Source organism: Phycodurus eques, chromosome 14 (genome assembly GCF_024500275.1).
Source record: "Phycodurus eques isolate BA_2022a chromosome 14, UOR_Pequ_1.1, whole genome shotgun sequence".
Classification (NCBI taxonomy): Eukaryota; Metazoa; Chordata; class Actinopteri; order Syngnathiformes; family Syngnathidae; genus Phycodurus; species Phycodurus eques.
This window is the reverse complement of record NC_084538.1, coordinates 13,009,798-13,033,095: the sequence shown is the minus strand read 5'-3', so window position 1 is coordinate 13,033,095 and position 23,298 is coordinate 13,009,798. Positions and strand designations below refer to the sequence as shown.

Here is a 23,298-nt window from a genome sequence, read left to right as displayed (position 1 = left end):
GCCGGAAATGACTTGGTTCTCTGTCAGGCACGTGTAAACACAGACATCAAAGGGGAGATCTGACCTTGCTCAAAGCGAGGTGAGGTTCCTTTCAAGGGAATGGGAAGCATATTATGCTTTGCACATGTATACACAACTATGACAATTTGCTGACCTCAGACAAACTTTAGGGTCTGTAAAATTTGATCCATACAGTAACTCTTACCACGGCAATGTCATCCCATTTCCTCTTCCTGGAGATGCAGAAAATGGGGTCCAGAGAGTTGCAGGCCATCTAAATGCCTTCTTCTGTGTAATATGCAAACCTGCACCCATAACTGCAAAGATGAAATCAAAACATTTACAAGACATGCCATCCCACAGTCCTACTATGCTGTATCTTCAATATTTAGGAGATCAGTTCCCTTCTATCTCCAGATTCTCGACTAAATGTTGCACCACCGCATCACATGTCATGCTAAAAAAGCAAAAGTACATTCAAATTTCAGTAGGCTACAAAGACCTTACATTGTCTACAACCACCACCCACCTGTAAAATCAAATGGACCCCCCATGACAGTATACCAGTACTGCAAATACATCAAAACTTTATTTTCTGTGTATGCATGATGTCAGAAAGGAGAATAAAAAGCAAAAACATGACCCTCTATTGTGAGAGGAGGACTCGGGCACCAAGACAAACTGCTTTTGATGTTATGAGGAGAGGGACACCAAATAAAATTGCAGTTAGAAGATGGAATATTTCTGAGATTTTGCTGCCGGAAAACTTATTGTATAGTCTATGCATCAATGGGAGGGAGGGGGATGGACTGCCGTCCTCCATATAATGCCCCCCCCTGGCATAGCATAGCATAAACCGCTCCTGACTGCACTGCAAGACAGTGAGAAATCAGTCTGTGATATTTGGCTGATTGCTAATTGCATTTTTTGGAGATCTTTTTTTACTTCCACAATCAAGTAAAAATTTGAAGGCGAAATACCCGGAGTTAATAAGATGGAGGATGGAGAAATGCTGGAGTGTGAAGAGATGCTGGTGGCTGTGACGATGGAGGGCAGAGAGACACTGGAGGATGCAAAGACACAAGGACCTTACTTTAAAAGAGAACCAATTACATTTAAAAAAAAAAAAAAAATCTAAATACAGTGTATCAAAATATCTCATGATAAAATACATACTGAGAATGGCTGTTTTGTTTGCGTCAATGTAGATATTTCCATTAAAAACTTTCTTCAACTCATCCACGGCATTCTGGTTTAAGTCTCTCATTGTGGTGGTGGAAGATGTTGCACTCTCACGCGCATGAATCGCGCACGCTCACACACACTTATTCCAATGTAACAACATAACATGTTTAACATGCTTAATACATTTGTATTTGCTGTATCATTCTATATCACTGGTCCAGTTCAGATGACATTGTTGGACTAACATGTCCAGTCTACTGAATGTACAAATTCCAAGCAACATCGACATTGCACCTTGACTCAATGAGTTCTGGCCAGCTCTCACATTTTGAGCTGGATATAATATCACAACCGGTGGAACGGGCGGCACGGTGGGCGGCTGGTTAGCACATCTGCCTCACGGTTCTGAGGATCCAGGTTCAAATCCGGCCTCCCCTGTGTGGAGTTTGCATGTTCTGGGAATGTTTCCTTCCACATTCCCACATCATCGATAGGTGTGCATGTGAGTGTGAATGATTGTTTATCTATATGTGCCATGCGATTGGCTGGCGACCAGTTCTGGGTGTACCCCGCCTCTCGCCCAGAGTCAGCTGAGATAGGCGACAGCACGCCCGCGACCCTAGCGAGGATAAGCGGTACGGAAAATGAATGGTAGTCCGGACGCTGCTGATGTACTTCTGTCACAAATGTTGCTTACCATTGCAGTCCAGCAGGGGTCAGGATGCACACATATATCGCAAAGGCAGAGTGTCTTGGCTGACACGTCACTCAGTGGTTCGCTTAATCATGCTGCAAACACTTTCTATGAAACAACAACACCCACCTACAGTGACAGTGATGTCAGCAAACCTGCAGCCAACTGTATGAGCTGCGGGGATCTTTATACCCCCTCACAATGCTGGACCACGGCATATTGCTGTTTACAGAATTGTTATTTTTTTAAATTATGGTTAAATACTTGGGATTCATACATTAAAACGAACGAAAATACAAATACTTCCCTCAGAACTATTGAGCAATGGATGGATGGGTTTTAAATCATTACAGCATATTATACAACAATACCCAGATAGTATGAAAATATGCCCTCTTGTGTTTGTGGGAAGTATAGGGATGGCACGAGGCAATGACATAATAATAATAATATATCTTTTTTTTTTTGGGTCGATTTTTTTGCTTTGTGTCGTGAGCCAAAATTTTAATTTAAACCGAGCTTCAGGTACGATGCAGCTTGAGTGAAGTCGAACGCAACGTTGGTGGTCCACGTTCAGTCAATTATTGAACCGGACAAACACTCAAGTACAATATACAAATTGAAAACACTCGCAAGCGGCATGGAGAACATGCTAGCAGTGAACTATCCATCTATCCATTTTCCGTACCGCTTATCCTCAATAGGGTCACGGGTGTGCTGGAGCCTATCCCAGATATCTCCAAATATGACCTCAAAGTGCCACCTTGTGGTGCAATATATTAGTTTGGCAGAGATTTTGAAAAGGTTACAGTCATAGTTACACATTTGAACATATATAAGTACATTGACTTTTGAACAGTTTCATTTATCTGGGTAAATTTTGCACATTTGACATTAGGTCAACATGGTATGATGATTTCCCACATGCTGTGCACATATAATGCAACGAACACGTTTTGTAAATTATCCATTTACATTTAATCATGTTTTGTTATCAGTTTATTATTTGTGTAAAGAAAAATATGTGGTTAATTCCAAAATAATGATTTATGGTTCTATCCACTTTTTTTAAAAAAAGAGGAAACAATCAAGGGTCTTGTTGATGCATTCATTCAAAATGAAGAAAACTAATAGTTACACTGCTATTACACTTTCATTTGGCTAACTTAAAATTGTAACCAACTACATTTATCAAGTAATCTTCCCAACAATGTCCATATTGCCCAAGGGGATGATGGAGGACAACAAGTAGTCAACCAGCTCATCCGTTGACTGAAGTGTTGATGATCAGTGGTCTGTAGGGGGCGCTAGTGTTGCATTTGAGAAGGCTGAAAGCTTCTAAAGTGATCTCATGGTTGGTCTCAGAGGATTTTGTTTCATCACAAGACAGCAGGTGACCTCTTTAGTAGCACCACCCCCTCCTCCAGCCCCTTTTTCACTTCTTTTCCCCTGTCCTCCAGCATTAACATCAAAGCTTGCTATGATGTCATCTTCTAAATATGAAGGCAGAATTTCAGGGTGGAGTGCGAGTGACCTGCGTGATGACCTCAACAGAATGATTTATTTATATATAAAAAACAATATGATCTTGTCTGTTATTTGATTTGACTATCCTGCAAATAGATGTGTGATCAGAAGGCCATATAATTGGCAGGATATGGGCGGATAATTGTTTTAGCCCTGTTTTATTGGATAATTATTTCAGCGTGATCCACTCGCCTCATTATTTTGTTTACAATTTGGGTCCATATGGTCTTTGGCAAGTGAAACTTCATTAAATCTATCGATGTCATCTTTTTTGTCTCATGTGACCTTGTGCTTTAAAGTGTTGGTCAAAATTTCACCATCTTGATGAGTGCACGACCACCAAATTAAACAGCTGCAGCTTTAGTTTTGTATTAGCACACGACAAGGGTTTTGTGTTGTATTGGTTAATTGCATGTGTTTATACAGCACCGTAGATTCAACAGGAGGAGATGAATGGCCTCTATTAGGAACATTTAATCAGTGGCTGGCCCAGTGCTCCCAGTTTCGTGCTCCCGCTGGGGAAAGATGAATGTCTCCAGGATATTTCATCAGACCCCTCACATCAGTACACAGGATATGAGCCTCTAAATCTGTCTGTTTTGTTTCGGCTTGCTTTCAGGCACACAACGACGGCAGGAATGTTTCACAGCACGCCGTGAGGACTGGCACATAGTGATTAGAAGAAAGAACTGAATGAGACATGGGGCATTAGGTTAAAATCCATAATTTGAATACGAATTTAATTGGTTAAAACGAATTTATGGAGCAGCATGGTGGATTGTGGTTAGCACAATTGCCCCAGTCAAAAGGTTCAATGAAGCCTGTTACTTGTCCAGTTCTGTGAATGTGAGTGCATGTTTGGGAAAAACTTGGAGTTTGGATTTGAAATATATCTTTTGTGACACCAGTCCTGGAACATTTCTGACACACCTTGTAAAACCATTTTAATGTTTAATAATACATATTTCAGATCGGGGTCACTGATGGTGTAGTGGTTAACTCGCCTAACTACTGTGCCGGCAGCGTGGGTTCAGTTCCCACTCAGTGATCTTGTGAATGTGTCTGTGAATGGTTGTTGGTCTGAGTACTCTCTCTCAAAATCAACTGGGATGGGCTCCACCTCACATATGACCCTTAACCAGATAAGTGGTATGGAAACTGGATATTTACGATCCATTGTGATAGTGTATAAAAACTGGATTAACTTCCAAATACTGATGGTGTGCATCCCCCTTGTAGTCAATAAATTGCTTATTGGGATGGTTGCTGCTATTTTGTTGTCCTGCCACACCTGCCATTCTCTCTATTTCACCTGAAAGAGGATCCTTCAATAATGTGTTTCTCAGAAATTATTTATCATGTGTGAATTATTAAACCTTTCACTGATTAAAATTCAGCCAAATAAATTGTGCAGCCACTGTGTGTTGTTATAATGTTGTGGTCAACACTGGAAGGACGCACAGCAGACAAATTGAAGCGTAAATGCATCTCATTTCACGGTGTCCTTGAAAGCACACTTTAGATTGTTCAGTGCGCTCGATAAAGTATATTTGCTTTGCCGCCATCGCATCTCATGAAAAATGGATTACCTCCTATTTCTTACTGCTGCCCACCGCTCCCATGTCTGAATCCAGGGACTACATTTGGCTTAACATCTTCCTCCTCGTCTTCCTCGCCCCCACCTTCTTCTCTACCTCTGTACTCTGTTCAAGAGGGTGAATAACTTAGCACATATTTCAGCCTGACACACTTTTGCAGTAGGTGTCCCCGGGGTGCCAGTTCATGAGCCCACACATGCTGTTTTATTTAGAAGTGAGGCTTTGAGGCCTTCTGTGTGTGGGTGCGCATGAAATCGCCTTTGCGTTTATTGGGAATGCCTCATGGAGTTGTCTGCCCTTTCTCTACATTTTATCTTCTGTCAAACTTTGATGGCAGACAACCTCTGTGCCAACACTTCAGCACATTAAGACGTATTTTTGTGCTTTGGTCTATTAGAAAAGTCTTATAATAGTCTGCATTAATGTAAACCAACAATAAAAAGCTGACTACAGAAATGCATAAAATACAGAATGAAGCTAAGGCAAGAAATTTAATCAGTTTTATTGTCAACATCCCATGTGTGCTCAGCTACACCAAAATAACGAAGCTAATATGATAACATGATGGAAATGTGCTGAGGGGTGTGGCGCAAATGACATATAAATCACATGCAGAGTGGATGCAAAATTGTGCTATTTGCATGATGGATACAAATAGCCATCACAAATAGCCTGATGTGTGCATGGCTCCCATATAAATACTTGTCAGCCCCACTGCAGGCACAAGATATCTCACAGGACATTGCACTATTCATTTTCTTTGATGCTAAATGAGTCGCTGAAGGTGAATCATTGTTGCTTTGTCCTCAACATCTTTAAGTTCTCCACATGATTTTAATATATATTGTTTTTGTAAGAAATTGTATTTGTAATGGGGCACGGTGGAGGCCTGGTTAGCACGTCTGCCTCACAGTTCTGAGGACTGGGGTTCAAATCCGGCCTCTCCTGTGTGGAGTTTGCATGTTCTCCCCATGCCTGCGTGGGTTTTCTCCGAGTACTCTAGTTTCCTCTGACATCGCAAAAACAAGCGTGGTAGGTTAATTGAAGACTCTAAATTGCCCATAGGTGTGAATGTGAGTGTGAACAGTTGTTTGTTTATACAGTATGTGCCCTGCGATTGGCTGGCGACTAGTTCAGGGTGGACCCCGCCTCTCGCCCAAAGATAGCTGGGATAAGCTCAAGCACGCCCGCGACCTTAGTGAGGATAAGCAGTTTCAGTGAGGTTTTCATTTTATTGTGGTTGTCGTTTACAATTGTGTCGAACTGCATGGTTGGTGTATACACAGTAGAGTATACTGTACTGCATCTCAAACAGAAAGAGGCCAAATAATTATTATCCACTAGAGGCCACTGTAAGCAGTGCCAGGTTGGATTTGATGGTCCAGATGGACCCAGTGAAGCATATCAAATGAGCGCCCCTGGCTCTGTCTTTAAGACTGCCACTTTTTGTTTTTTTCACAAACTCTCATTAGGGTCGACCAAATGTTTTTGTTTACAAGGTCAAAAACGTTATACCTTGCTTACGTTCTCCCCACGAATGTTTACGTGGTCCAAATCAGTTTCATGTATTTTTTATTGTATATAAGGTGAAACCACATTGATAGGCAGAATGGATGTAGCATAAATTTAAAGAAAGTGCTATTGTTAACCTATTTAGAGACACAGATTAATATCAAATCGGAAAATTTAATTATCACAGCCACAAGCAACGTATTGATACCCAAAATAATAAAAAAAATGAATGGATTACACATTTAAATATATTAAATTAATCAAACATAAACATTTAAAATCATAATGAATCCAACATTTAATTGAGCCAACATTAAGTTAACCGTTCCGTATTTAAATAAGTACAAGTGAATGCATTCATGAAATAATGGCTTAATTAATGAATTACGCATTTACATACTCTAAATCCAGACAACATGTAATCAATATAACGCAATTAGTAAAACATAAAAATGTTAAAGTGATCCAATTTGCAAATAGTTTTGCATTTAAATAAATATATAAATACATCAATAATTTTCTTCGGCATTAGTTCATAATCAGACAAAAACAGAACATCAATATGTATTTTTAAATGATCACCTCAGTTAAAATGTTGCTACTGAGTTACTGAGTTTTATAAACTAAACACAGTACCGTGTAAGTGATACTGACCGTGGTGTCCTGCTGGTCCTTTGAATGCATGCATGCGTGTAAATATATCGACACTGGTTTCACTGTTCATCCTTCAAAAGGCGGTCTTGTTTTGTTTTTTTTTACGCATGAATTTAATGCATTTGCACGAAACCGTGTAAGTTTACATTTGCAGAAGAAAATTAATTTCAGAATAGCACTTGCGTGTTCATAAAAATAATAATAATAATAAAAATAATACTGAGGCTAATAAAGCACTTCTACTAATTGTCAGAGGTACCATGACAGTAGAATCTTGCAGAATAGGTACAAAAAAAAACAAAAAAAAAAGCAAGTGGCAAGTTGGCTGTGACGTCGCATCTACAACAAGATGCCAGGCCCGCTTATTAGTTTGCACACCAGTGCGTCGTCGGATGCTGCGCCTGCCTCCACCGCGCATGCGCACCCCCTGCAGAACCCTGCACGGTCGAGGGAGACGGGAAATATGGCCCTCGATCATTTAATTTTCGCTCAATGTATTCTTTATTTTTTAGCCTTCGTGTTCGGGTTCATCGCAGTGGTGCCTCTGTCTGAAAACACGGAGGACTTCGGGGGGAAATGTTTGCTGTTCACGCGGGGCATGTGGCAGAATGAGAACATCACGGTGTCGAAGCAGCGCTTCATCGTGGAGGAGTGGGGAGCCGAGTCCTCCTGCAGCTTCATCGCTTTTGTCGGGATAGCCTCACTCATATTGTCCGCAGTGCAGGCCTGGAGGCTGCTCTTCTTCCTGTGCAAAGGACACGACGAGTGAGTAGTGAATGGGCACTTGTTCCCATTACAATATCATGTATAAGATTTTATGGCCCTCTTATTCCGTTCAGCTACAACGCCCCGATTGCATGCTGCTTTGAGCATGACAAGCAGAAACACACAAGAATGGCTGTCATGCTAGAAAGATGGAGGAAACACATCCTGCCAGTTTTCCATACAGTGCCAGCCCGTGCCTTAAAGGGCCCTCCTATAAACATCATTTGATTTCAGCAAAAATAAAGGGGGGAAAATGAGGCTTTTTAGGTCTGCCCAGTGGCCAGGAAGTCCCAAACAGCAGCTAGTTTGCTTATGCCTTGGACAGGCACTGCCTTATTGTAGCAGGGACCAAGCCCTGTTGCCAATTGGGAAGGTCCACAAGTAATTGACCCTCCCCAAAAATATTTCTTACTGTTATGCTGTAGGTACCATAGGTGTGAATGGTTGTTTGTTTATATGTGCCCCGCGACCGTAGTGAGGATAAGCGATACGGAAAATGAATGAATGCATGAATTTTGAGTCAGACCTTCGTGTGGAGGGTTGGCATTTTTCCCTGTGGGTTTTCTGCAGCTTCTTCCCACAATTTAGAAATGTAGACTCTAAATTTTCCATAGGCCTAAGTGTGATTGTGAATGGTTAGTTGTATATGTGCCGTGCAATTGGCTCCATGGCCCTAATGGGTACAAGCGCTATAAAAAAAAAAAAGGCTGGATGGATTATAAATGTCATACATTTTTTTGCAGTACGAGCTTTAATGCCTTCCTCAACCTGCTGATCAGCTCCTTGGTGGTCTTCACCGTCTTCCTGTCGAGCACCATGGTCAGTGTGGGCTTCAACCTGTGGTGCGACTCCATCACTGAAGGTGGCACCTTGCCCAGCAGGTAGGAGAACGACACGTCTTTTTATTACCAAGTACTCAAGACCCAAAAACAAAATAAAAGTCAAGCAAAGGCAATCCAGGGAGGATCTCTAGTCGTGAATAATGTCCCTAACGGCCCCTCATATGTTTGAGTGCAGCTCACACTCAATTGCAGACTCACTGACGTCACATACCACATGATCAGGCCCCGACTCTTAAAGGCACATATCAAACATGCAGACACAACAATACAGTATATAAAGTATTTTTTAGACATTTTATGCTTTAAATTTTTTGTGAGTGTTCAAGTACATTTACAATGTGTGTAAAAACTGTATTTTATTAAGTATAAATGTGGGGGGGGGGGGGTAAATCTAAAAGTTTTATGGTGTCTCTATACGTTGGATTTTTACCTCTAACAGGTGGATCTGGATTCCCCTGGATGAAAGGGGTTCACTGTAAATAGGGGAATGTAGTTGTAGTCCGCACGGGGTGGGGCTGAAAGGGCAGTGACCCACCAAATCCAGTAGATGCAGTGAAAAAAAGCCCAGTGTGTGGCAGTTGTTACCCATTTTTCAATGTGCATTACTCCCACCTACAGGACCTGTGGGGAACACTATACGTTTAATAATAATGTGTTTTATACAGTGCTTTTCCAGGTACTCAAACTCGACGTTAGTCTCCCTGACACGTATAGGAGGTCTGTCCTCTACTGTGTGCCATTCCAGTTGTTCTAGTAGTTCTGTGATGTCTTCATGCTGTGATGTGTTGTGAATGTTAACATTGATTATTTTATGTACTGTAGCTGTGAAGACCTGCAGGACACTGACCTAGAACTGGGCCTGGACAACTCTACTTTCTATGACCAGTTTGCTATAGCACAGGTAAATCCCGCTGTCACCATTCTATGGAGCCAACAAAACCTCCATCCCGTCATCATTAAAACTAGGTCTTCTCCCCTTGCAGTTTGGCCTGTGGGCTGCGTGGCTCACCTGGCTGGCTATCGCCGTGCTGGCGTTTCTCAAGGTCTTCCACAACTACAGACAAGAAGACCTGCTGGACAGCCTCATCCATGAGAAGGATCTACTCCTCGGACGCTCCTCTCGCCGCAGCTCTGACCTCAAGACTGGCCTCATCTAGAAAGCAAAGAATGCGCACAAACAAACACCCGCTCTATAGTCTAGACTGTCTTCTCTCCTGCCATGAGAAACACCAATGTTTGCCTCTGTCGACAATCAAAAACAGTTGGCTTTTGCTCCCGTTGTGCAGAGTGTGAATTGAAGGGTTTAACTTTGTTATCTAGCTTATTGATTTCCCCTAAGAAAATCCACCGACTGTTGTTAATCCTTGCTTTATAACATCTATTCCCCAATGCAGTATATGGTCCTTCTTTTACCTGATAGTAGAGCTAGTATCTCACAGAAAATGTACTCCCAGTTTATCTTACTCAGAAATGCAGTGTTAACAACTTGGACATTTTGTCGAATCATGTCTTTGTGAACCTTATGCATGAAACCAAATGCACGACAAAATAATAATACAGTGGCTTTTAGATCTGAATGGATCATACACCTTGTTTTATACACCAATAAATGTGACTTTTGTTTTATTCTAGGTCCACACTTCATCCTGCATGCTGCAGCAACAATAATAAACCAGCGTGCTTTTGTGGTATACTCGCACTTATGATATAGTTGTACAAAATAATAAGTGTACTTCTGCAGTCGGTCCCAAAATGCTTTTAGGAACTTGTGTCACACACTATCTCAGGCTACCTGCTACTATATACTGTCAGCATTTACAGTAATATAAATATTATATGCCATAAAAGAAACCAAAAGATGACTGCATCAATCTCACAAGAAAGTCAATAACCATTTGATGAGTTTTATTGAAAACAGCTGAAATCACAAAACAGAAGGTACCAAAAAAACAGTCCATAAAGGCACTTCTTACAAAGTGACCTGAAATGCAGCGAAGGTAACTGTGCATACACATTTTTTCATTACCATTGGCAGCTTTGTTTACAAGAGTATAGCCTCTTTGCTTCCAAACAAGTATTATATATATGAGATATTGGTTTGACAAAATCTACTTTCCCTGAAATCCATTACATGAAGAACTATGTTATAATGGTAAATATGGGATACGAGTTATTGCTCATAATGAGAGGTACAGTGTGATTGTGTGCCTATAAATGCATATGGTGGTTTGAATTATGGTTTGATAAAGAGGGCTGACATAACAGCTGGTTCTATTTGTCGTCTGTGTTTGGCCTCAAAATACCTTTATATAAGTTGAATATGCTCCAGCTGTCACTCATCCACACATTTATCTAAAGCTTGATTAGCATCTGTCACCACAAAGGAAATCTAATTATTGCTTTTGCAATGAAACGTAACAGATAATCTTTAACAGTTCGAAACCTTATGCTTTTAGGGATGGTTTTCAGATGATTTGTCGACCAGTCTTGGAATGTGACAGAAAGCAATCTCGTTAACATCATCATTGAGCAGCTTGTGGCCTCTTCCACATTTTGCACGAATTACAGCTGACAAATAGACTCACAGGACACATTAAATACACCTGCACAAGCTAATGAGATCCAATACCAGTTTTACATACAAACAACCTTTACAAAGATAAAAACACTTGGTATTGACCGAGATTGTATTAATTTAACAATGGTTATTTGTCGTAGTCGAAGTGGTAATAAACATCTCACCAAAATAACTGAATGATCATCTTTATAAAGCCCACATTACACTTGATGTGGCTCTTCCATTGGATTGTGTAAGTGTGTCTAATTGTGTGTCACAGACAAATACAAAGCTGAATATTATGATATTTGTTAGTGTATTGCACAAACACATTCAATTGCATGTCACATATACACAAATCATGTACTGGACCAAAATAAATATTTGCATTCAATGTAAATAACATACAATATTTACAATAGAGCCCAGCTGAAGAATAAAGTGCGGCAAGCAATATGTGAGCGTAAATGTGCAAAACATATGAATGGGAGGAATAAGAAGTTGTGACACCAACGCAGTGCGAATGTAAACATACACAAACGAGCTTGGTTTGGGAAAGCATTTATTCAGTATCCTTAATATCCAGTTTAAAGTCCATGTACTAGTACACTCTTTTTCCTCGCTAGAGCAGCTGTCTTATTGGTAAAAAAAAATAAAAATAAAAAAATCACTATTTTATGACATTTCTGCACATTAGTAGCGTGGCATATTCGTAGGAGAACTACATGTTACTATGGAGGTAAAACTACTAGTGGGCATTTTGCCGCTATACGTAGGGTCCAGGAGGCTACTAGTCCGAAACACATGCCAATAAATTGGGTCCACAGTGTTACAGTCGTACTACTACTAGTATTAGTACAGCACAGTAATTTACTAGTGAGGTTTAACTGCATACATGTATGCCACAAGAGTCAGTAATAGTGGGGGAAAAAAACATTACTAGTAACGGTGAATTGTCATACCAGTGAGGACTAAGAGGGTACTACTACATGGACCTTGGATGTCAAGGATATCAAATAAATCTAACAGCTTTCCACACATGGGAGCTACCGGTCGGCTGCATGTTTCACCACAAAGGTTGCACGCAGTATATGTCTCCTCCTGTGGTTGGTCCCCATCACTGCATGGTCAGCCATATCCAACAACCCCACACAAGCTGCTTCATGTGAAGCAGGTAGACAGCCAGAGCGGCCTCCAGCTGCTCGCACACTCGCTGCGGACGCCGCCGATCTGTACAGTACATGGCGATGCCAACGAAGGACATCATCAGGAAGATGCAAGCGAAAAGGACCAGGTGAGGGCGGGAGGGCGTCGTCTCATAGGCTACACACACACAAAAGATGAAATACAGTAAATAACACAACTTCGACAAAAATACACCACTCTTCCTTGGAGGTTCAACTACTTCTATTTTGACTGTTAAGATGAAGAGTGCAACTTTTTCACACACTCCCATTGCTAGTGTTAAAAGGAGAATGGCACTAACAATATATCCACGGCTGTGCTTGGAAACACTCCCTATCCACCAAACAGTCCCTATTTCGTCGTGAATTTTCCACTTTTTAGTGCTGTTAGAATGTGTAGTGTGTATAGCTCCTCCCCTATATATTGCCCTCAACGTATCCCACAACGCATGTTAAAAAGTAGTGAACAATGTTGGCCACTAGAAAATCCAATATATCACACGATGCATTATTTTATTTTCTGTTTACGGAATATTGATAAATTCTGGAGTGGTGGCACAAAAATAAGTAGAGCAACACATCACAACACAGACGGAGATAAAGTACTTGGTTCGTATTGATTTTGCAAAATACAGTTAAAACAATACACAATAATTTCATTACACTTTAATTTAGTTATTTATGCAATAGTTTTTATGGAAGGTAAGCCTGTTACATTGTAATTATGCAGCAGCAACAACAAGTAGTGTTTGAAAACTATTTTCCATTTGAGCTATAGAGTCCACTACGTATATAAAAATCCCTACATGGTGATGAGGGAGTCGGGTACAAGTGAATGATTCTGAACGCAGCACACCACTCTGATACTTGCTTAGTCATCCATAATTAATGAAAAAAAAACTTGTGCGTCAGGTGAGTCCGTGCACTTGCACACAGACTTACCGCCTGTGTCGTCACAGGAAGGAATGTCTGTGAAGTCGACAGAAAAGCAGCATGTCAGGGAAAAGGAGGCAAAATCTGGGATGCACAACAGTTACAGCTGGCTGTTTGATCCCTGGAGAGTTTACTATCTCTCAGAGGGGAGCTAGAGTGGGCATCGTACATGCATCTTAACTCTGAGCAGCAAATCATTTGCTTATGTTTACATCTCTCACTGCATTGCATTATTTGGAATAGCAATATAATGTATAATCCAAGCATTTTGAGTAATCCTACTGTGCAAACCATGCACCCTCATGGAATGAATATGGAGGAAGGGAGCATTTTTCATATGGGGAACTGGGAAATTCTATCAATTATTGAAATTGGTATCAATCAAAATACAGTGGAAGCAATCTGTTTTGGTGGACCTTTCATCAGATTTAGAAAACGTGAACATGAATTAATCTGTTTCAGGGTTAAATTGTCACCATCATTAAATCTTTAACTTAATGTACACTAACATCCTCATCTGCCATACATGTGAGTCACTTTTCAGTGTACACTCCAGTTTTTTGATTTGCTCTTGCTTATTCAGATATTGGACTGAGCAGCCCGGACCGGAAGGGACGGGTGCAAGTTTTCTATGTCACAATAAATTCCCTTTCCTATTCGATGATCACTATTTCTGTGGTTTGGATCAAGTAAAAAAAAGCAAAAGTTAAAAACAAATGAAAGATGCAGAATTCTTTCATGATTTCATGGTCATCAACCTCAAGATTTTTTGGAGGACTTAATTGAATTATAAATTCAATAAATAAAATACAAGATAAAAGATACCATGGGTATGTACATTAAAGGTTCAACGGTTTTGAAGTTGTTGGACAGGCTGCAAAACATTTCGATGGGGAAAAAAGATGGCAGCCTGGTTTCTTTCTCTCTGTTAGAACACATTGTTGTCTTGTTCCCTCACCATGCACTGTGGTTTCCGGCTCCCGGAATCGAACTCTCCGCTCGCCTCTCCGTCTTTGGGTGGCTTCTGTATCTGACCCGTAAGTGGGGCTTGGCTTCTTGAGGATGGATGTGGGGATTTTCCCCTTGATAAACTGAATAAAAAAATATTCTGACATTACAAATTTCAAGCAGTAAAGAGGATTCTGCCTAAAAAAAATAATAAATAAAAAATCCAAGTGTATAAATAAAGGAAATTTCCCCAAACAGGATAGAAAAAAGGTGTGTGTCTGGCTCTACTTTGGCTTTTGCTTTGTCTACCTGTTGGTGGCGAGAGTCCTTTCTGTGGCGAACCTCTGAGTGTTTTTCCGGATGTGAATGAGGAAAACAGTTGACTGTGTCCCTGATGCACTCAGCAGCAACGAAGCGTTTGGACAGCGCAGACACACACTGACCCAGGGAGTCTAGCAATAGAACCATCGTCACACATGACTACTTCCTAATACTGCTGCACACTGCAAGTCAGCTTTGAAGATTAATCAAACAACATTAAACATGCAAATGTTTCTGAGCGAGTTAACCCTGCTGCACCAGCTGAAGTGAAACATTTTTCACTTTTCATAAACTAATGACAATTACAGAAAACATTGTCTCCTGCTACTCACCGATAATCATTTTATTGATCTCAGAAAAATGTGTTCTAATGCCAAAAGAACTAGAAGAAAAGAAACCTCAGTTGGGTTGCCCCTGCTTAACACTAAATACTGGGCGTGTTTTATATGCATTGTCATGTCAACAATGTCTGATGAATGATTTGCTTACTGTCTGTGAGGAGTAATGTGATCAATTGATAACACAATCTATTCCTGTAGATCTTGACTGAATGAATGGGAATGGAGAGACAAAAAGATGAAAAGAGCAGTCACTTATTTCCTGTATTTGTATAGTATAGTACAAAATGTCTGCAAGATGAATTACTCATGTTATATATAGCTACTTTGAGAAGCTATGAATAATTTTTTATGAACCATCCAATCCATTCTATTTCCTATGCAGCCTGTCTAAATTAGGGTCCTGTTTGAGCTGGAGTCTAACCCAGGTGACTTTTGGGGTATACTCTTGTCTGCACAGTCACGCCTATGGTGAAATTCAATTAACCCAACATGCATGGAGCCCAACATGTATCAAGATTATTCTGAGGAATATTACCATTTATTGGCTCAGTCATGACATGTTCAACAACAAATGAAAATCTGTACATAATTAATGGCCTTTTTTTTTTCGCTTCGGAAAAGAGCTCTTCATAGCTCATATTACTAGTCTCCAATTGTGCACCTCCATTTTGTTGTGCTATTTAGCTGACTCAGCTGCATAACCCATTTCAATAAACAGTAGCTTCAGAGTCTCAGGAAGCAGAAAAAAATGCAGATTAAATTGATAGATAAACAGCAGACTTGAGTGTGAAGTTTACTTTTGTGATCCAGTGATAAGCATTACATACCTGAATATTCAGTCTTGCCAATCTCAGCATAGACTGTGGCCATAAACTCCAGGCTTCTGGCTGTTATTGGATGGTCGTTACCAAAGGCCCTCTGGTGGATCTGGGCAGCCTGAAGGGAGTCCAGATTAGAATATAATTTATCAAATGTTTGGAAATATAGTGAGAGAATAACAATAAAAAGGGCAGCGTCTTACCTTACCACTGTACTCTAGCGCAAGATGAGGTCTGAAAGGGTGGGGGAAAAAAGATATTAATTAAAGCAACAACCGCTGCCAAGGCTTAAACGTGTGCCACCCACAATATCAATAGGAGCCATAAAACTTTAGAACTAAAAGGTGCTCAAATGTAGACCACATCCTCAATGTCTTCTGGATGCTAGGGGGAAATAAGTCCGACAACAAGTGTCTGAAATTTATACTCTGCCATGTCACGTCCTCATGTTACATTTAAACTTGCCAGATGCACAAACTGAAGTAAACTGCATTCTAGTCAAATCAATGTATTATGAAATAGCACTGGTAGTTGCTCAGAAATTAAATAATATGTAAATTAATTTATTATGGAAGAACACCATGTTAAGGTAATAAATAAAACAAACTACATACACAGTTTTAGGCAACAACCTCATATCCCAGCGTGAGTCATCCATTTGTTTCTGAAAATGTATATGAAGTATTGTTCAAAATAAGGTTAAATTTCAATAAGGTCAAACCATTTGGAACGGTTAACTGCCATTTCAATGTGTTTGAATACATGAAAAAAATGTCATAACCTTCGGCCCATGTTGAGCTCTCAAGTACTGTGACAAGCTAAATTTGGGCATCATCTTTTCAATGTTTCCCATGAAATTGCAAACAACAAATCTGCTGTATTCAAATGGAAATACTTTTTTTCCTTCTACAATGAAGAGGGATGTAGGTCAAGCGGGTTGGCTCCTCATGCTGGTTGTCGTGTGAACATATACGTATCTGTTTAACAGCCTGAGGTGCAGCAGTGAGACCGACCTCGCAATGCACCTGGCTGGGATTAGACACAGGAAGTAGGTCTGTGACTGACTGGGGAAGAAGTGGAAAACTTCCATTCCTGCCTGCAGTTTGATTTACAGGTGCATGCTCCTCACCCGCCCTTTTGTGTAGTGGTAATCTCGGTAAGCATTATGCAGGAAATATGCAGATACCGTAAGACAGATGTGTTTTCTCATATGTGACCCGTCACGGCGTCACTCTCACACCCTCACGTCTAGCGTGAGCATGTCGAGCAAGCTCTGTTTAGCGTGATAGAATGTCAGACTCGCTCTTCCTAAGGCCACACTTCCCTTCAATTAGTAACAGCTGGGTGTCAGCTTGCCGGCTTTAGAATGGGCCGTAACGAACACCTGATCAGACTACACTGGAAAGGACTTCCTATGACATCGCTGAAAGAGTGATTGAGGCTTTAAGGCTGTACTCCTAAAATAACTACAGCATAATTCAGATTTTTCCGGACCGACTTTTGGACGTATTACCCAGAGACAGCATCATCTAGAGTACAGAACAAATTTTTAACCACTGTTGTATTTGTACTACAAAAACACTGCAGCCAAACCTCTATTGAGCGATCCCTCTAGCTTCTTTGGCAATCATCTTAAATGCCTTGGACCAAGCAATGACAACAGTCACCAGCGTCCCAAAAAGGACAGGCCGAGACATCAGATCTCATGTGGCGTCCCTCCTACTTATGTACAGTGTAATCTATTTTCTTTACATTATTTGGATGAATTAAAGTCTGTCTTCTCAAACTCAAACAAAACATTTCAAGGCAGTTGGAACACTTGAACACAGTTTTCTTACTATTGTTTAAAAACCTACAGACCTACAAATCTGTCTTTGAATATCATGCGTTAAAAGAACATAATGACAAAATATTGTGGTACAACAGCCATCAAACAAACTTGTGTTTATAAAATGAACTCCCGAATAGCTCACTCAGTGCTTAAACTCGCAGATCATGCATGCAATGACACATTAACCTACTGCTACCTACATTACCTACTGTTTGCTCATGATGCAGAGGTGGGCCAGCCGCTCGAGGTGTTGTGCCTGGGAGGCCTGCTCCGAGAGCTCCTCTGGGGTCGCCCGTCCTGCAGAGCCCAGCGAAGGCTCTTCCTGGAGCCCTGTTACAGAAACATAGGGCATGGGTTCGCAGTCAGCCTGCCAGTTAAACACTCAGGGCAGCTATCAAAATCCTCTCTCTTTGCTATATGCATGCTTTAAAATACATAGCATTCAATGTCTGCCTGTCTGGTACTTCTGAGAAGACAGAAGAGCAGCAAGTGAGAACTGGAGCCAAGAGTACAGCGATACGGGCAGAAGAGAGCAGATAAGGGGGTCAAACAACACATTCGCCACACCCACTTGAACACTGTGACAAACACGCTTGCAAGGTGACACAACAAGTATAAAATGTCCTCATACTTCACATTAAATACAGGAGAAATTACTTTAACGTGTTTAACCCACATGGAGAAAAGCAAAACAGTGACCTACAGTAAATCAAAGTACAGTATTTCAAAGGAACACTAATGAGCATGGCATCAGAACAAGCCTGCCCCGATTCCGCCGCCGCTGTGAGCATGGCACACAGAGCTTCCTGCAGCAAACGGAGTAGGAGGCAGACGTGCAGAGCTGAGAGCAAGATATGATTATTGAACAGCACACTCGTGATAGCATCTCAACTCTCAGTAGGTAAACAAATACGGAGTCGCGAAATATTTCCGGAGAGGACCTCAGTTCAATTGTCTTATGAGAAGTCAAATTCAAATATTTATTTTTTATGTGCTGAATTTACTATTCTTCATACGTATTGTATAAAGTTAAAGAGACTGTATATCTATGTGTTTCTTTAGTTGTATTTATTCGCAGTTTTTTAATTCTAAATATCACCTTTAATGGTTCTACATCCTTATCACGAGGCATATGACGTGCACCCCAATTCTAATTTTGATATACAAATATAGTTCCTTGCTTGATAAAAAGCTAAAGCATTTTTCCAAACTGAATTTCAGCATTACAAGTTTTGAAGGACTTGTGGGAACCCTGTCAAAATCTATCTATCTATCTATCTATCTATCTATCTATCTATCTATCTATCTATCTATCTATCTATCTATCTATCTATCTATCTATCTATCTATCCATCTATCCATCTATCCATCTATCCATCTATCCATCTATCTATCTATCTATCTATCTATCTATCTATCTATCTATCTATCTATCTATCTATCTATCTATCTATCTATCTATCTATCTATCTATCCATCCATCTATACACACCCAGTACAGTGCACAGTTAAAAGATTCAAGGACTAGATTGTTTGATTATCACTTCAAAAATGCTTCCCGGATCTCGAGGCAAATAGCGTGGTGAACTAATCAGATTATTGACTACAAAACAGACTTTTCTATTCTAAGAAGGCATAAAACATCTTATCACGCTCATTGAACTTGCCTGTGCTCCCGTGCAGAGCGGTGAGCTCGATCAGTGCGACCTCGTAGAACATTTTTTCAGCTTGGATGAACTGGAGGGCCTTCCCATCTGTTTATATGGGTGAAGGATCATTCCGTTGTCCACTGGGATTAGTCAGTTGTTGAAGTTAAAAACAGCCCCGTTGCCCAGCTCAACTTTGTTTCGTGTACTATCTCTCTCCACCCATCTGAACAATGACCTCCACAGGCTAACCACAGTGCAGGTTGTTGATTAGTTCTGGTGTCAATCACTGTTAGCATGACAAATGGAAAAATGTAAATGCATTTTTAAGTTAATATAGAATTCAGATTCTGTTCACCTTGCTATAAAGTACCACATCGCCATGAAATGCAATTTGGTCTTTTGTTGGGATTGTTTGGCCACACATCTTTTATTTGATAGTTTTGTTGTCATCAAAAGCCTCTTTCTTAAAAGCACCTTCATAAATAGTGCCTGCTCGCTGTCAGAAACACTCCATTGTTCTTGGCCCACTGTGAAATGACACCAGCGATAATGGTCAGATGAATTTAAAGACCACATGCTTAAAATAAACCCAGCCCCGACTGTCTAAACGACCTATTTTTAAACCCCATCTCTTACTTGAAAAACTATAAATTGCTCATTGCTCATAATTCACTGGCCTTTCCGCATACAATAAATACAGTTAGGGCCAGAAATACAAACCATGATTTTGCCTTAGTAAAGTACCACAATGAATTTGTTATAAAACAGTCAGAGGTTTAAAACATTATAAAGGTGCCATTGAATTCCCCCATTCTCCATCAGGATCTCAAAATAATTTGGAAAAACTAATATACATGTATATTTGTAAATATAAGTACAGCAAGCGTACATCTCAAATACAACTTTCAAAATAGAGCTAAATAAAATTAACAGAAAATAGGTAAGGGAGGATAACTTATGTAGAAACTGAAATGATCATGTTGATGATAGTATTAGGATGCACAATACTGTAGGATACTGATGTATGATCAGAAAGGCAGGTCTCAGTTCATGGCAGTCTAGCCTAAGATTCAGCACTTGGTATGTGGTGGACTGTTTGTGGGGAGGATTGGGGGTGCAGCCATCATTAGAGGTTAAAGCACTTCCTGTGCCTGCCAGCCTCACTGGATCACAACAATGGCAACAACAACAACATCACATAAATGAATTCACTATCCGATCATTGAGCGCTAACATTAAAAATGGTACCTTCATTTGGGCCCATCTCATTTAATTTGTTCATCATATTTCTCTGATTTGATAATATAGATTAGAACAATGTCACCCAATCTTTATAAAGCTAACGCACATATTTTACATTATAAAAAACTCATGGCGAACCAACAAACAAAAAGAGAGATACACTGAAATAATGATGGCCTCATCTCAATTTACTGACAAATTTTCATTTATTTCATTTCACCTTTATGTAGCCAGGAAAATCTCGCTGAGATTAAAAATCTCTTTTACAAGAGTCTTCTCGTCATTTACTTACTCAGTCTATTTAGTGTAAAATCTGGGCCTGTTTAGTTTAAGACAAAACTATTCCGTTGTATGAATGGCGACAGGTGGAAATGCAAATTAATTGTACCTACTGCCATCTAGTAGAAGAACATTTCAATGTTGTACACGTCACTACTCACATTGCTGACATAGATTGTAGCAAAACAACAATGATTTTCTGACTAACTGAGTGAAATTTGAATCACCGCCTCTTATGCCTCATCACACTGTAATTATAGGCCGTACTGTATCCAGCTTTTATCTGACGTACTTCTTCCCTGGCAGCATGCTTTCCAAGAACTGTATCAGTAAACCCTCTGCAACCAAAAGAGCTTCTGGCTGGGACAAAGTTCACTGCACTGACAATAATACATCACGCCTGAAGCTGCTATTGAGCATTCACTCTCAAGTGTATACTGAAATTTTAAATGTCTAAATTTAACTTTTGCACGATTGAGCAGAGACAGCCAAAAGTGTTTCTGCGTTTTATCATTTCCTGCTACAACCTAGCTTCTTGACATGTTAAATCTTGACCTCATTTCACAGAGGGCCACTGCAAAAACAAAACTATGCCTGGGAGAACTACATAGAAAAACTAATGTATCTAAAATTAACATTTTTAGTTAAGACATTTTGTTTATACTGTCTGTGATTATTTTTACTGGTTGCGCAAGGCCTCTAAATAATAACATTATAACATGTGGACATTAATATTGTAACGTAGTAAAGTACTGTACGTCCAAGGATGTAATCCTGCCCAACAAGATAAGTGGATCATTTTTCACATTGAAAGGGTCCCGCTGATTGCGACACCTAACAAATGTTGCAATTTAAACAATGGTCAGTGAGAGGTAGCCACTGGGCCGTGTAGCACGAGGCTTGTTAAGAGTCGGCGTGTCTCAATGACAGGGAGAGGGAAATATACACTGAGAACCGACACCCTCTGTTATCCGTATGCTCTATAATGTTGAGCTTTATGGAGGCTGTTAAGTGGCAATAGGGAACCTAGTAAAGTGCAGATACAAGTTAATTAGTTTACTTGGCCGCTCTGTTGTGCCAAGATAAGAGCCTACAAATCCTCTTACCATGAAAGCATGAGCTTTAGACAAACACCGTGGCATTGCAGGACAAACATGCCATTACAAACCCATCAACAGATATTGACTCCCTCCTCTTACAAGCCTTCCATTTATGTTGCCTTCTGTAAATTCAATGCCCTCTCTTTTGGGCTAGTCAAAGTTAGAGTGTCAACTCGAAGAGGATACAATTCTTTTCGGTGATGAACAGTTCTGCAATCTGTAAAGCACAGAAGAACAATCAAGGGTTAAAAGTATTGAATAAAGTCATGAGAATCCTCGGTCTGCTCATCATCACGTTACTGTTCACGTGGTCTGGAGTGGACTATGTTTTGAAATCTGGGACATTCCTTCATGCGCTACTAAACAGAATAAAAACGTATTCACTAGAAGGCCTTGTGAATTATACCCCTAGCCTAATCGCATACAATAGAAGGAATTGTAAATTTTATTTAACAATAACAGTGAGTTTCTTCTAAGTGTATTCATTGAACCAGCACCACGTACACATTCAACACGATGCAACAGATTTGGGGGGGATGCGTGTGATGAAAACGGCCACATACTGTACATGTGTGGGACAAAAACAATCTGACGCTCGCTTACCTGGTGCAAGCAGTTGGGCAGAGAGGTGAAGCTCTGCACATGAGTCAGTCCAAGCAGGCAGCTGAGGAAACAGTGCAGGGCGGCCTGGTACTCCCCCTGCTGCTGGAGCTGCTGTCCCAGCTCAAACAGGCCCTCCCTCTCCCCACTCAGCATCCCCAGTCCCAGCCGAAGCCGGCACTGCCTCCCATCAGAGAGCGCCGGATGCGGAGGACAAATCAGCACTTCTGCACTCTCATGGGCAGCTCATGACTCAATCTCGTCCGGGAATGTCCCGTCAAGGACAGGTTATAAGGAGCAGGCTGTGGGAGCTCCGGCGACCCACGCTGATCACATCCATTCCCCTCCCTCTTCCCAGGCTGCAAAAGGAAAGGAGGACAGAGGAAGTGGAGAGTATTTGCCGGTTGACTGGCAGAACTCAGGTCCAATCATTGCATTTTCCACACTCTTTCTCCACCCCTCAAAGGAGAAAGTACAATATTGTGGTGATGACATACAATATGTCCTTGCGCTATGACTTATAACTTTTAAAAAATGTCCTGTTGTTTTGTATTTCAGAATTAGGCCTACATGGACATGTTTAAAACAATAACATAAATCTGACTTCCATCATCCTGGTTTAATCATGAGCAAATGAGTTGTGTAACCACAGACAAAGAAAAGTGAATTCTGTATTCATCTTTTGCATGCAAATGCCTGCGAGACATTTTCCACACAG

The 23,298-nt window shown here is 40.5% G+C and overlaps 2 protein-coding genes across 3 annotated transcripts; one reads left to right on the top strand and one right to left on the bottom strand.

Annotated features, from left to right (window-relative positions):
* The first annotated feature begins 7,580 nt into the window (after positions 1-7,580).
* Positions 7,581-11,077, top strand: LOC133412990 (transmembrane protein 179). Its single transcript, XM_061696830.1, has 4 exons — positions 7,581-7,935; positions 8,679-8,816; positions 9,600-9,678; positions 9,761-11,077. Exons 1-4 carry the CDS (start codon positions 7,634-7,636, stop codon positions 9,932-9,934), a joined length of 693 nt encoding a protein of 230 aa, XP_061552814.1. The 5' UTR covers positions 7,581-7,633; the 3' UTR covers positions 9,935-11,077.
* Positions 10,668-22,934, bottom strand: c14h14orf180 (chromosome 14 C14orf180 homolog). Of its 2 annotated transcripts, XM_061696828.1 has the most exons (9): positions 22,584-22,934; positions 22,167-22,197; positions 19,378-19,464; positions 17,920-18,040; positions 16,083-16,113; positions 15,889-15,997; positions 14,709-14,851; positions 14,410-14,542; positions 10,668-12,657 (listed from the first exon to the last, which is right to left on the bottom strand). In XM_061696828.1, exons 1-9 carry the CDS (start codon positions 22,734-22,736, stop codon positions 12,452-12,454), a joined length of 1,014 nt encoding a protein of 337 aa, XP_061552812.1. In that variant the 5' UTR covers positions 22,737-22,934; the 3' UTR covers positions 10,668-12,451. The 2 variants fall into 2 exon arrangements, with proteins under 2 accessions (XP_061552812.1, XP_061552813.1); XM_061696829.1 differs by lacking the exons at positions 14,410-14,542; positions 14,709-14,851.
* Between the last annotated feature and the right edge of the window lie 364 nt (positions 22,935-23,298).

What these genes read in the sequence shown, in the direction of transcription:
- LOC133412990 (XM_061696830.1), top strand. Translation starts at nt 7,634, where the DNA reads ATGGCCCTCGATCATTTAATTTTCGCTCAATGTATTCTTTATTTTTTA. An exon ending in CTGTGCAAAGGACACGACGA is followed by an intron (nt 7,936 to 8,678) that starts GTGAGTAGTGAA and finishes ATTTTTTTGCAG; the next exon opens with TACGAGCTTTAATGCCTTCC. An exon ending in GGTGGCACCTTGCCCAGCAG is followed by an intron (nt 8,817 to 9,599) that starts GTAGGAGAACGA and finishes TATGTACTGTAG; the next exon opens with CTGTGAAGACCTGCAGGACA.
- c14h14orf180 (XM_061696828.1), bottom strand. Translation starts at nt 22,736, where the DNA reads ATGCTGAGTGGGGAGAGGGAGGGCCTGTTTGAGCTGGGACAGCAGCTC. An exon ending in TGCCCAACTGCTTGCACCAG is followed by an intron (nt 22,198 to 22,583) that starts GTAAGCGAGCGT and finishes TGTGCTTTACAG; the next exon opens with ATTGCAGAACTGTTCATCAC. An exon ending in GCCGGAAACCACAGTGCATG is followed by an intron (nt 12,658 to 14,409) that starts GTGAGGGAACAA and finishes GTGTGTGTGTAG; the next exon opens with CCTATGAGACGACGCCCTCC.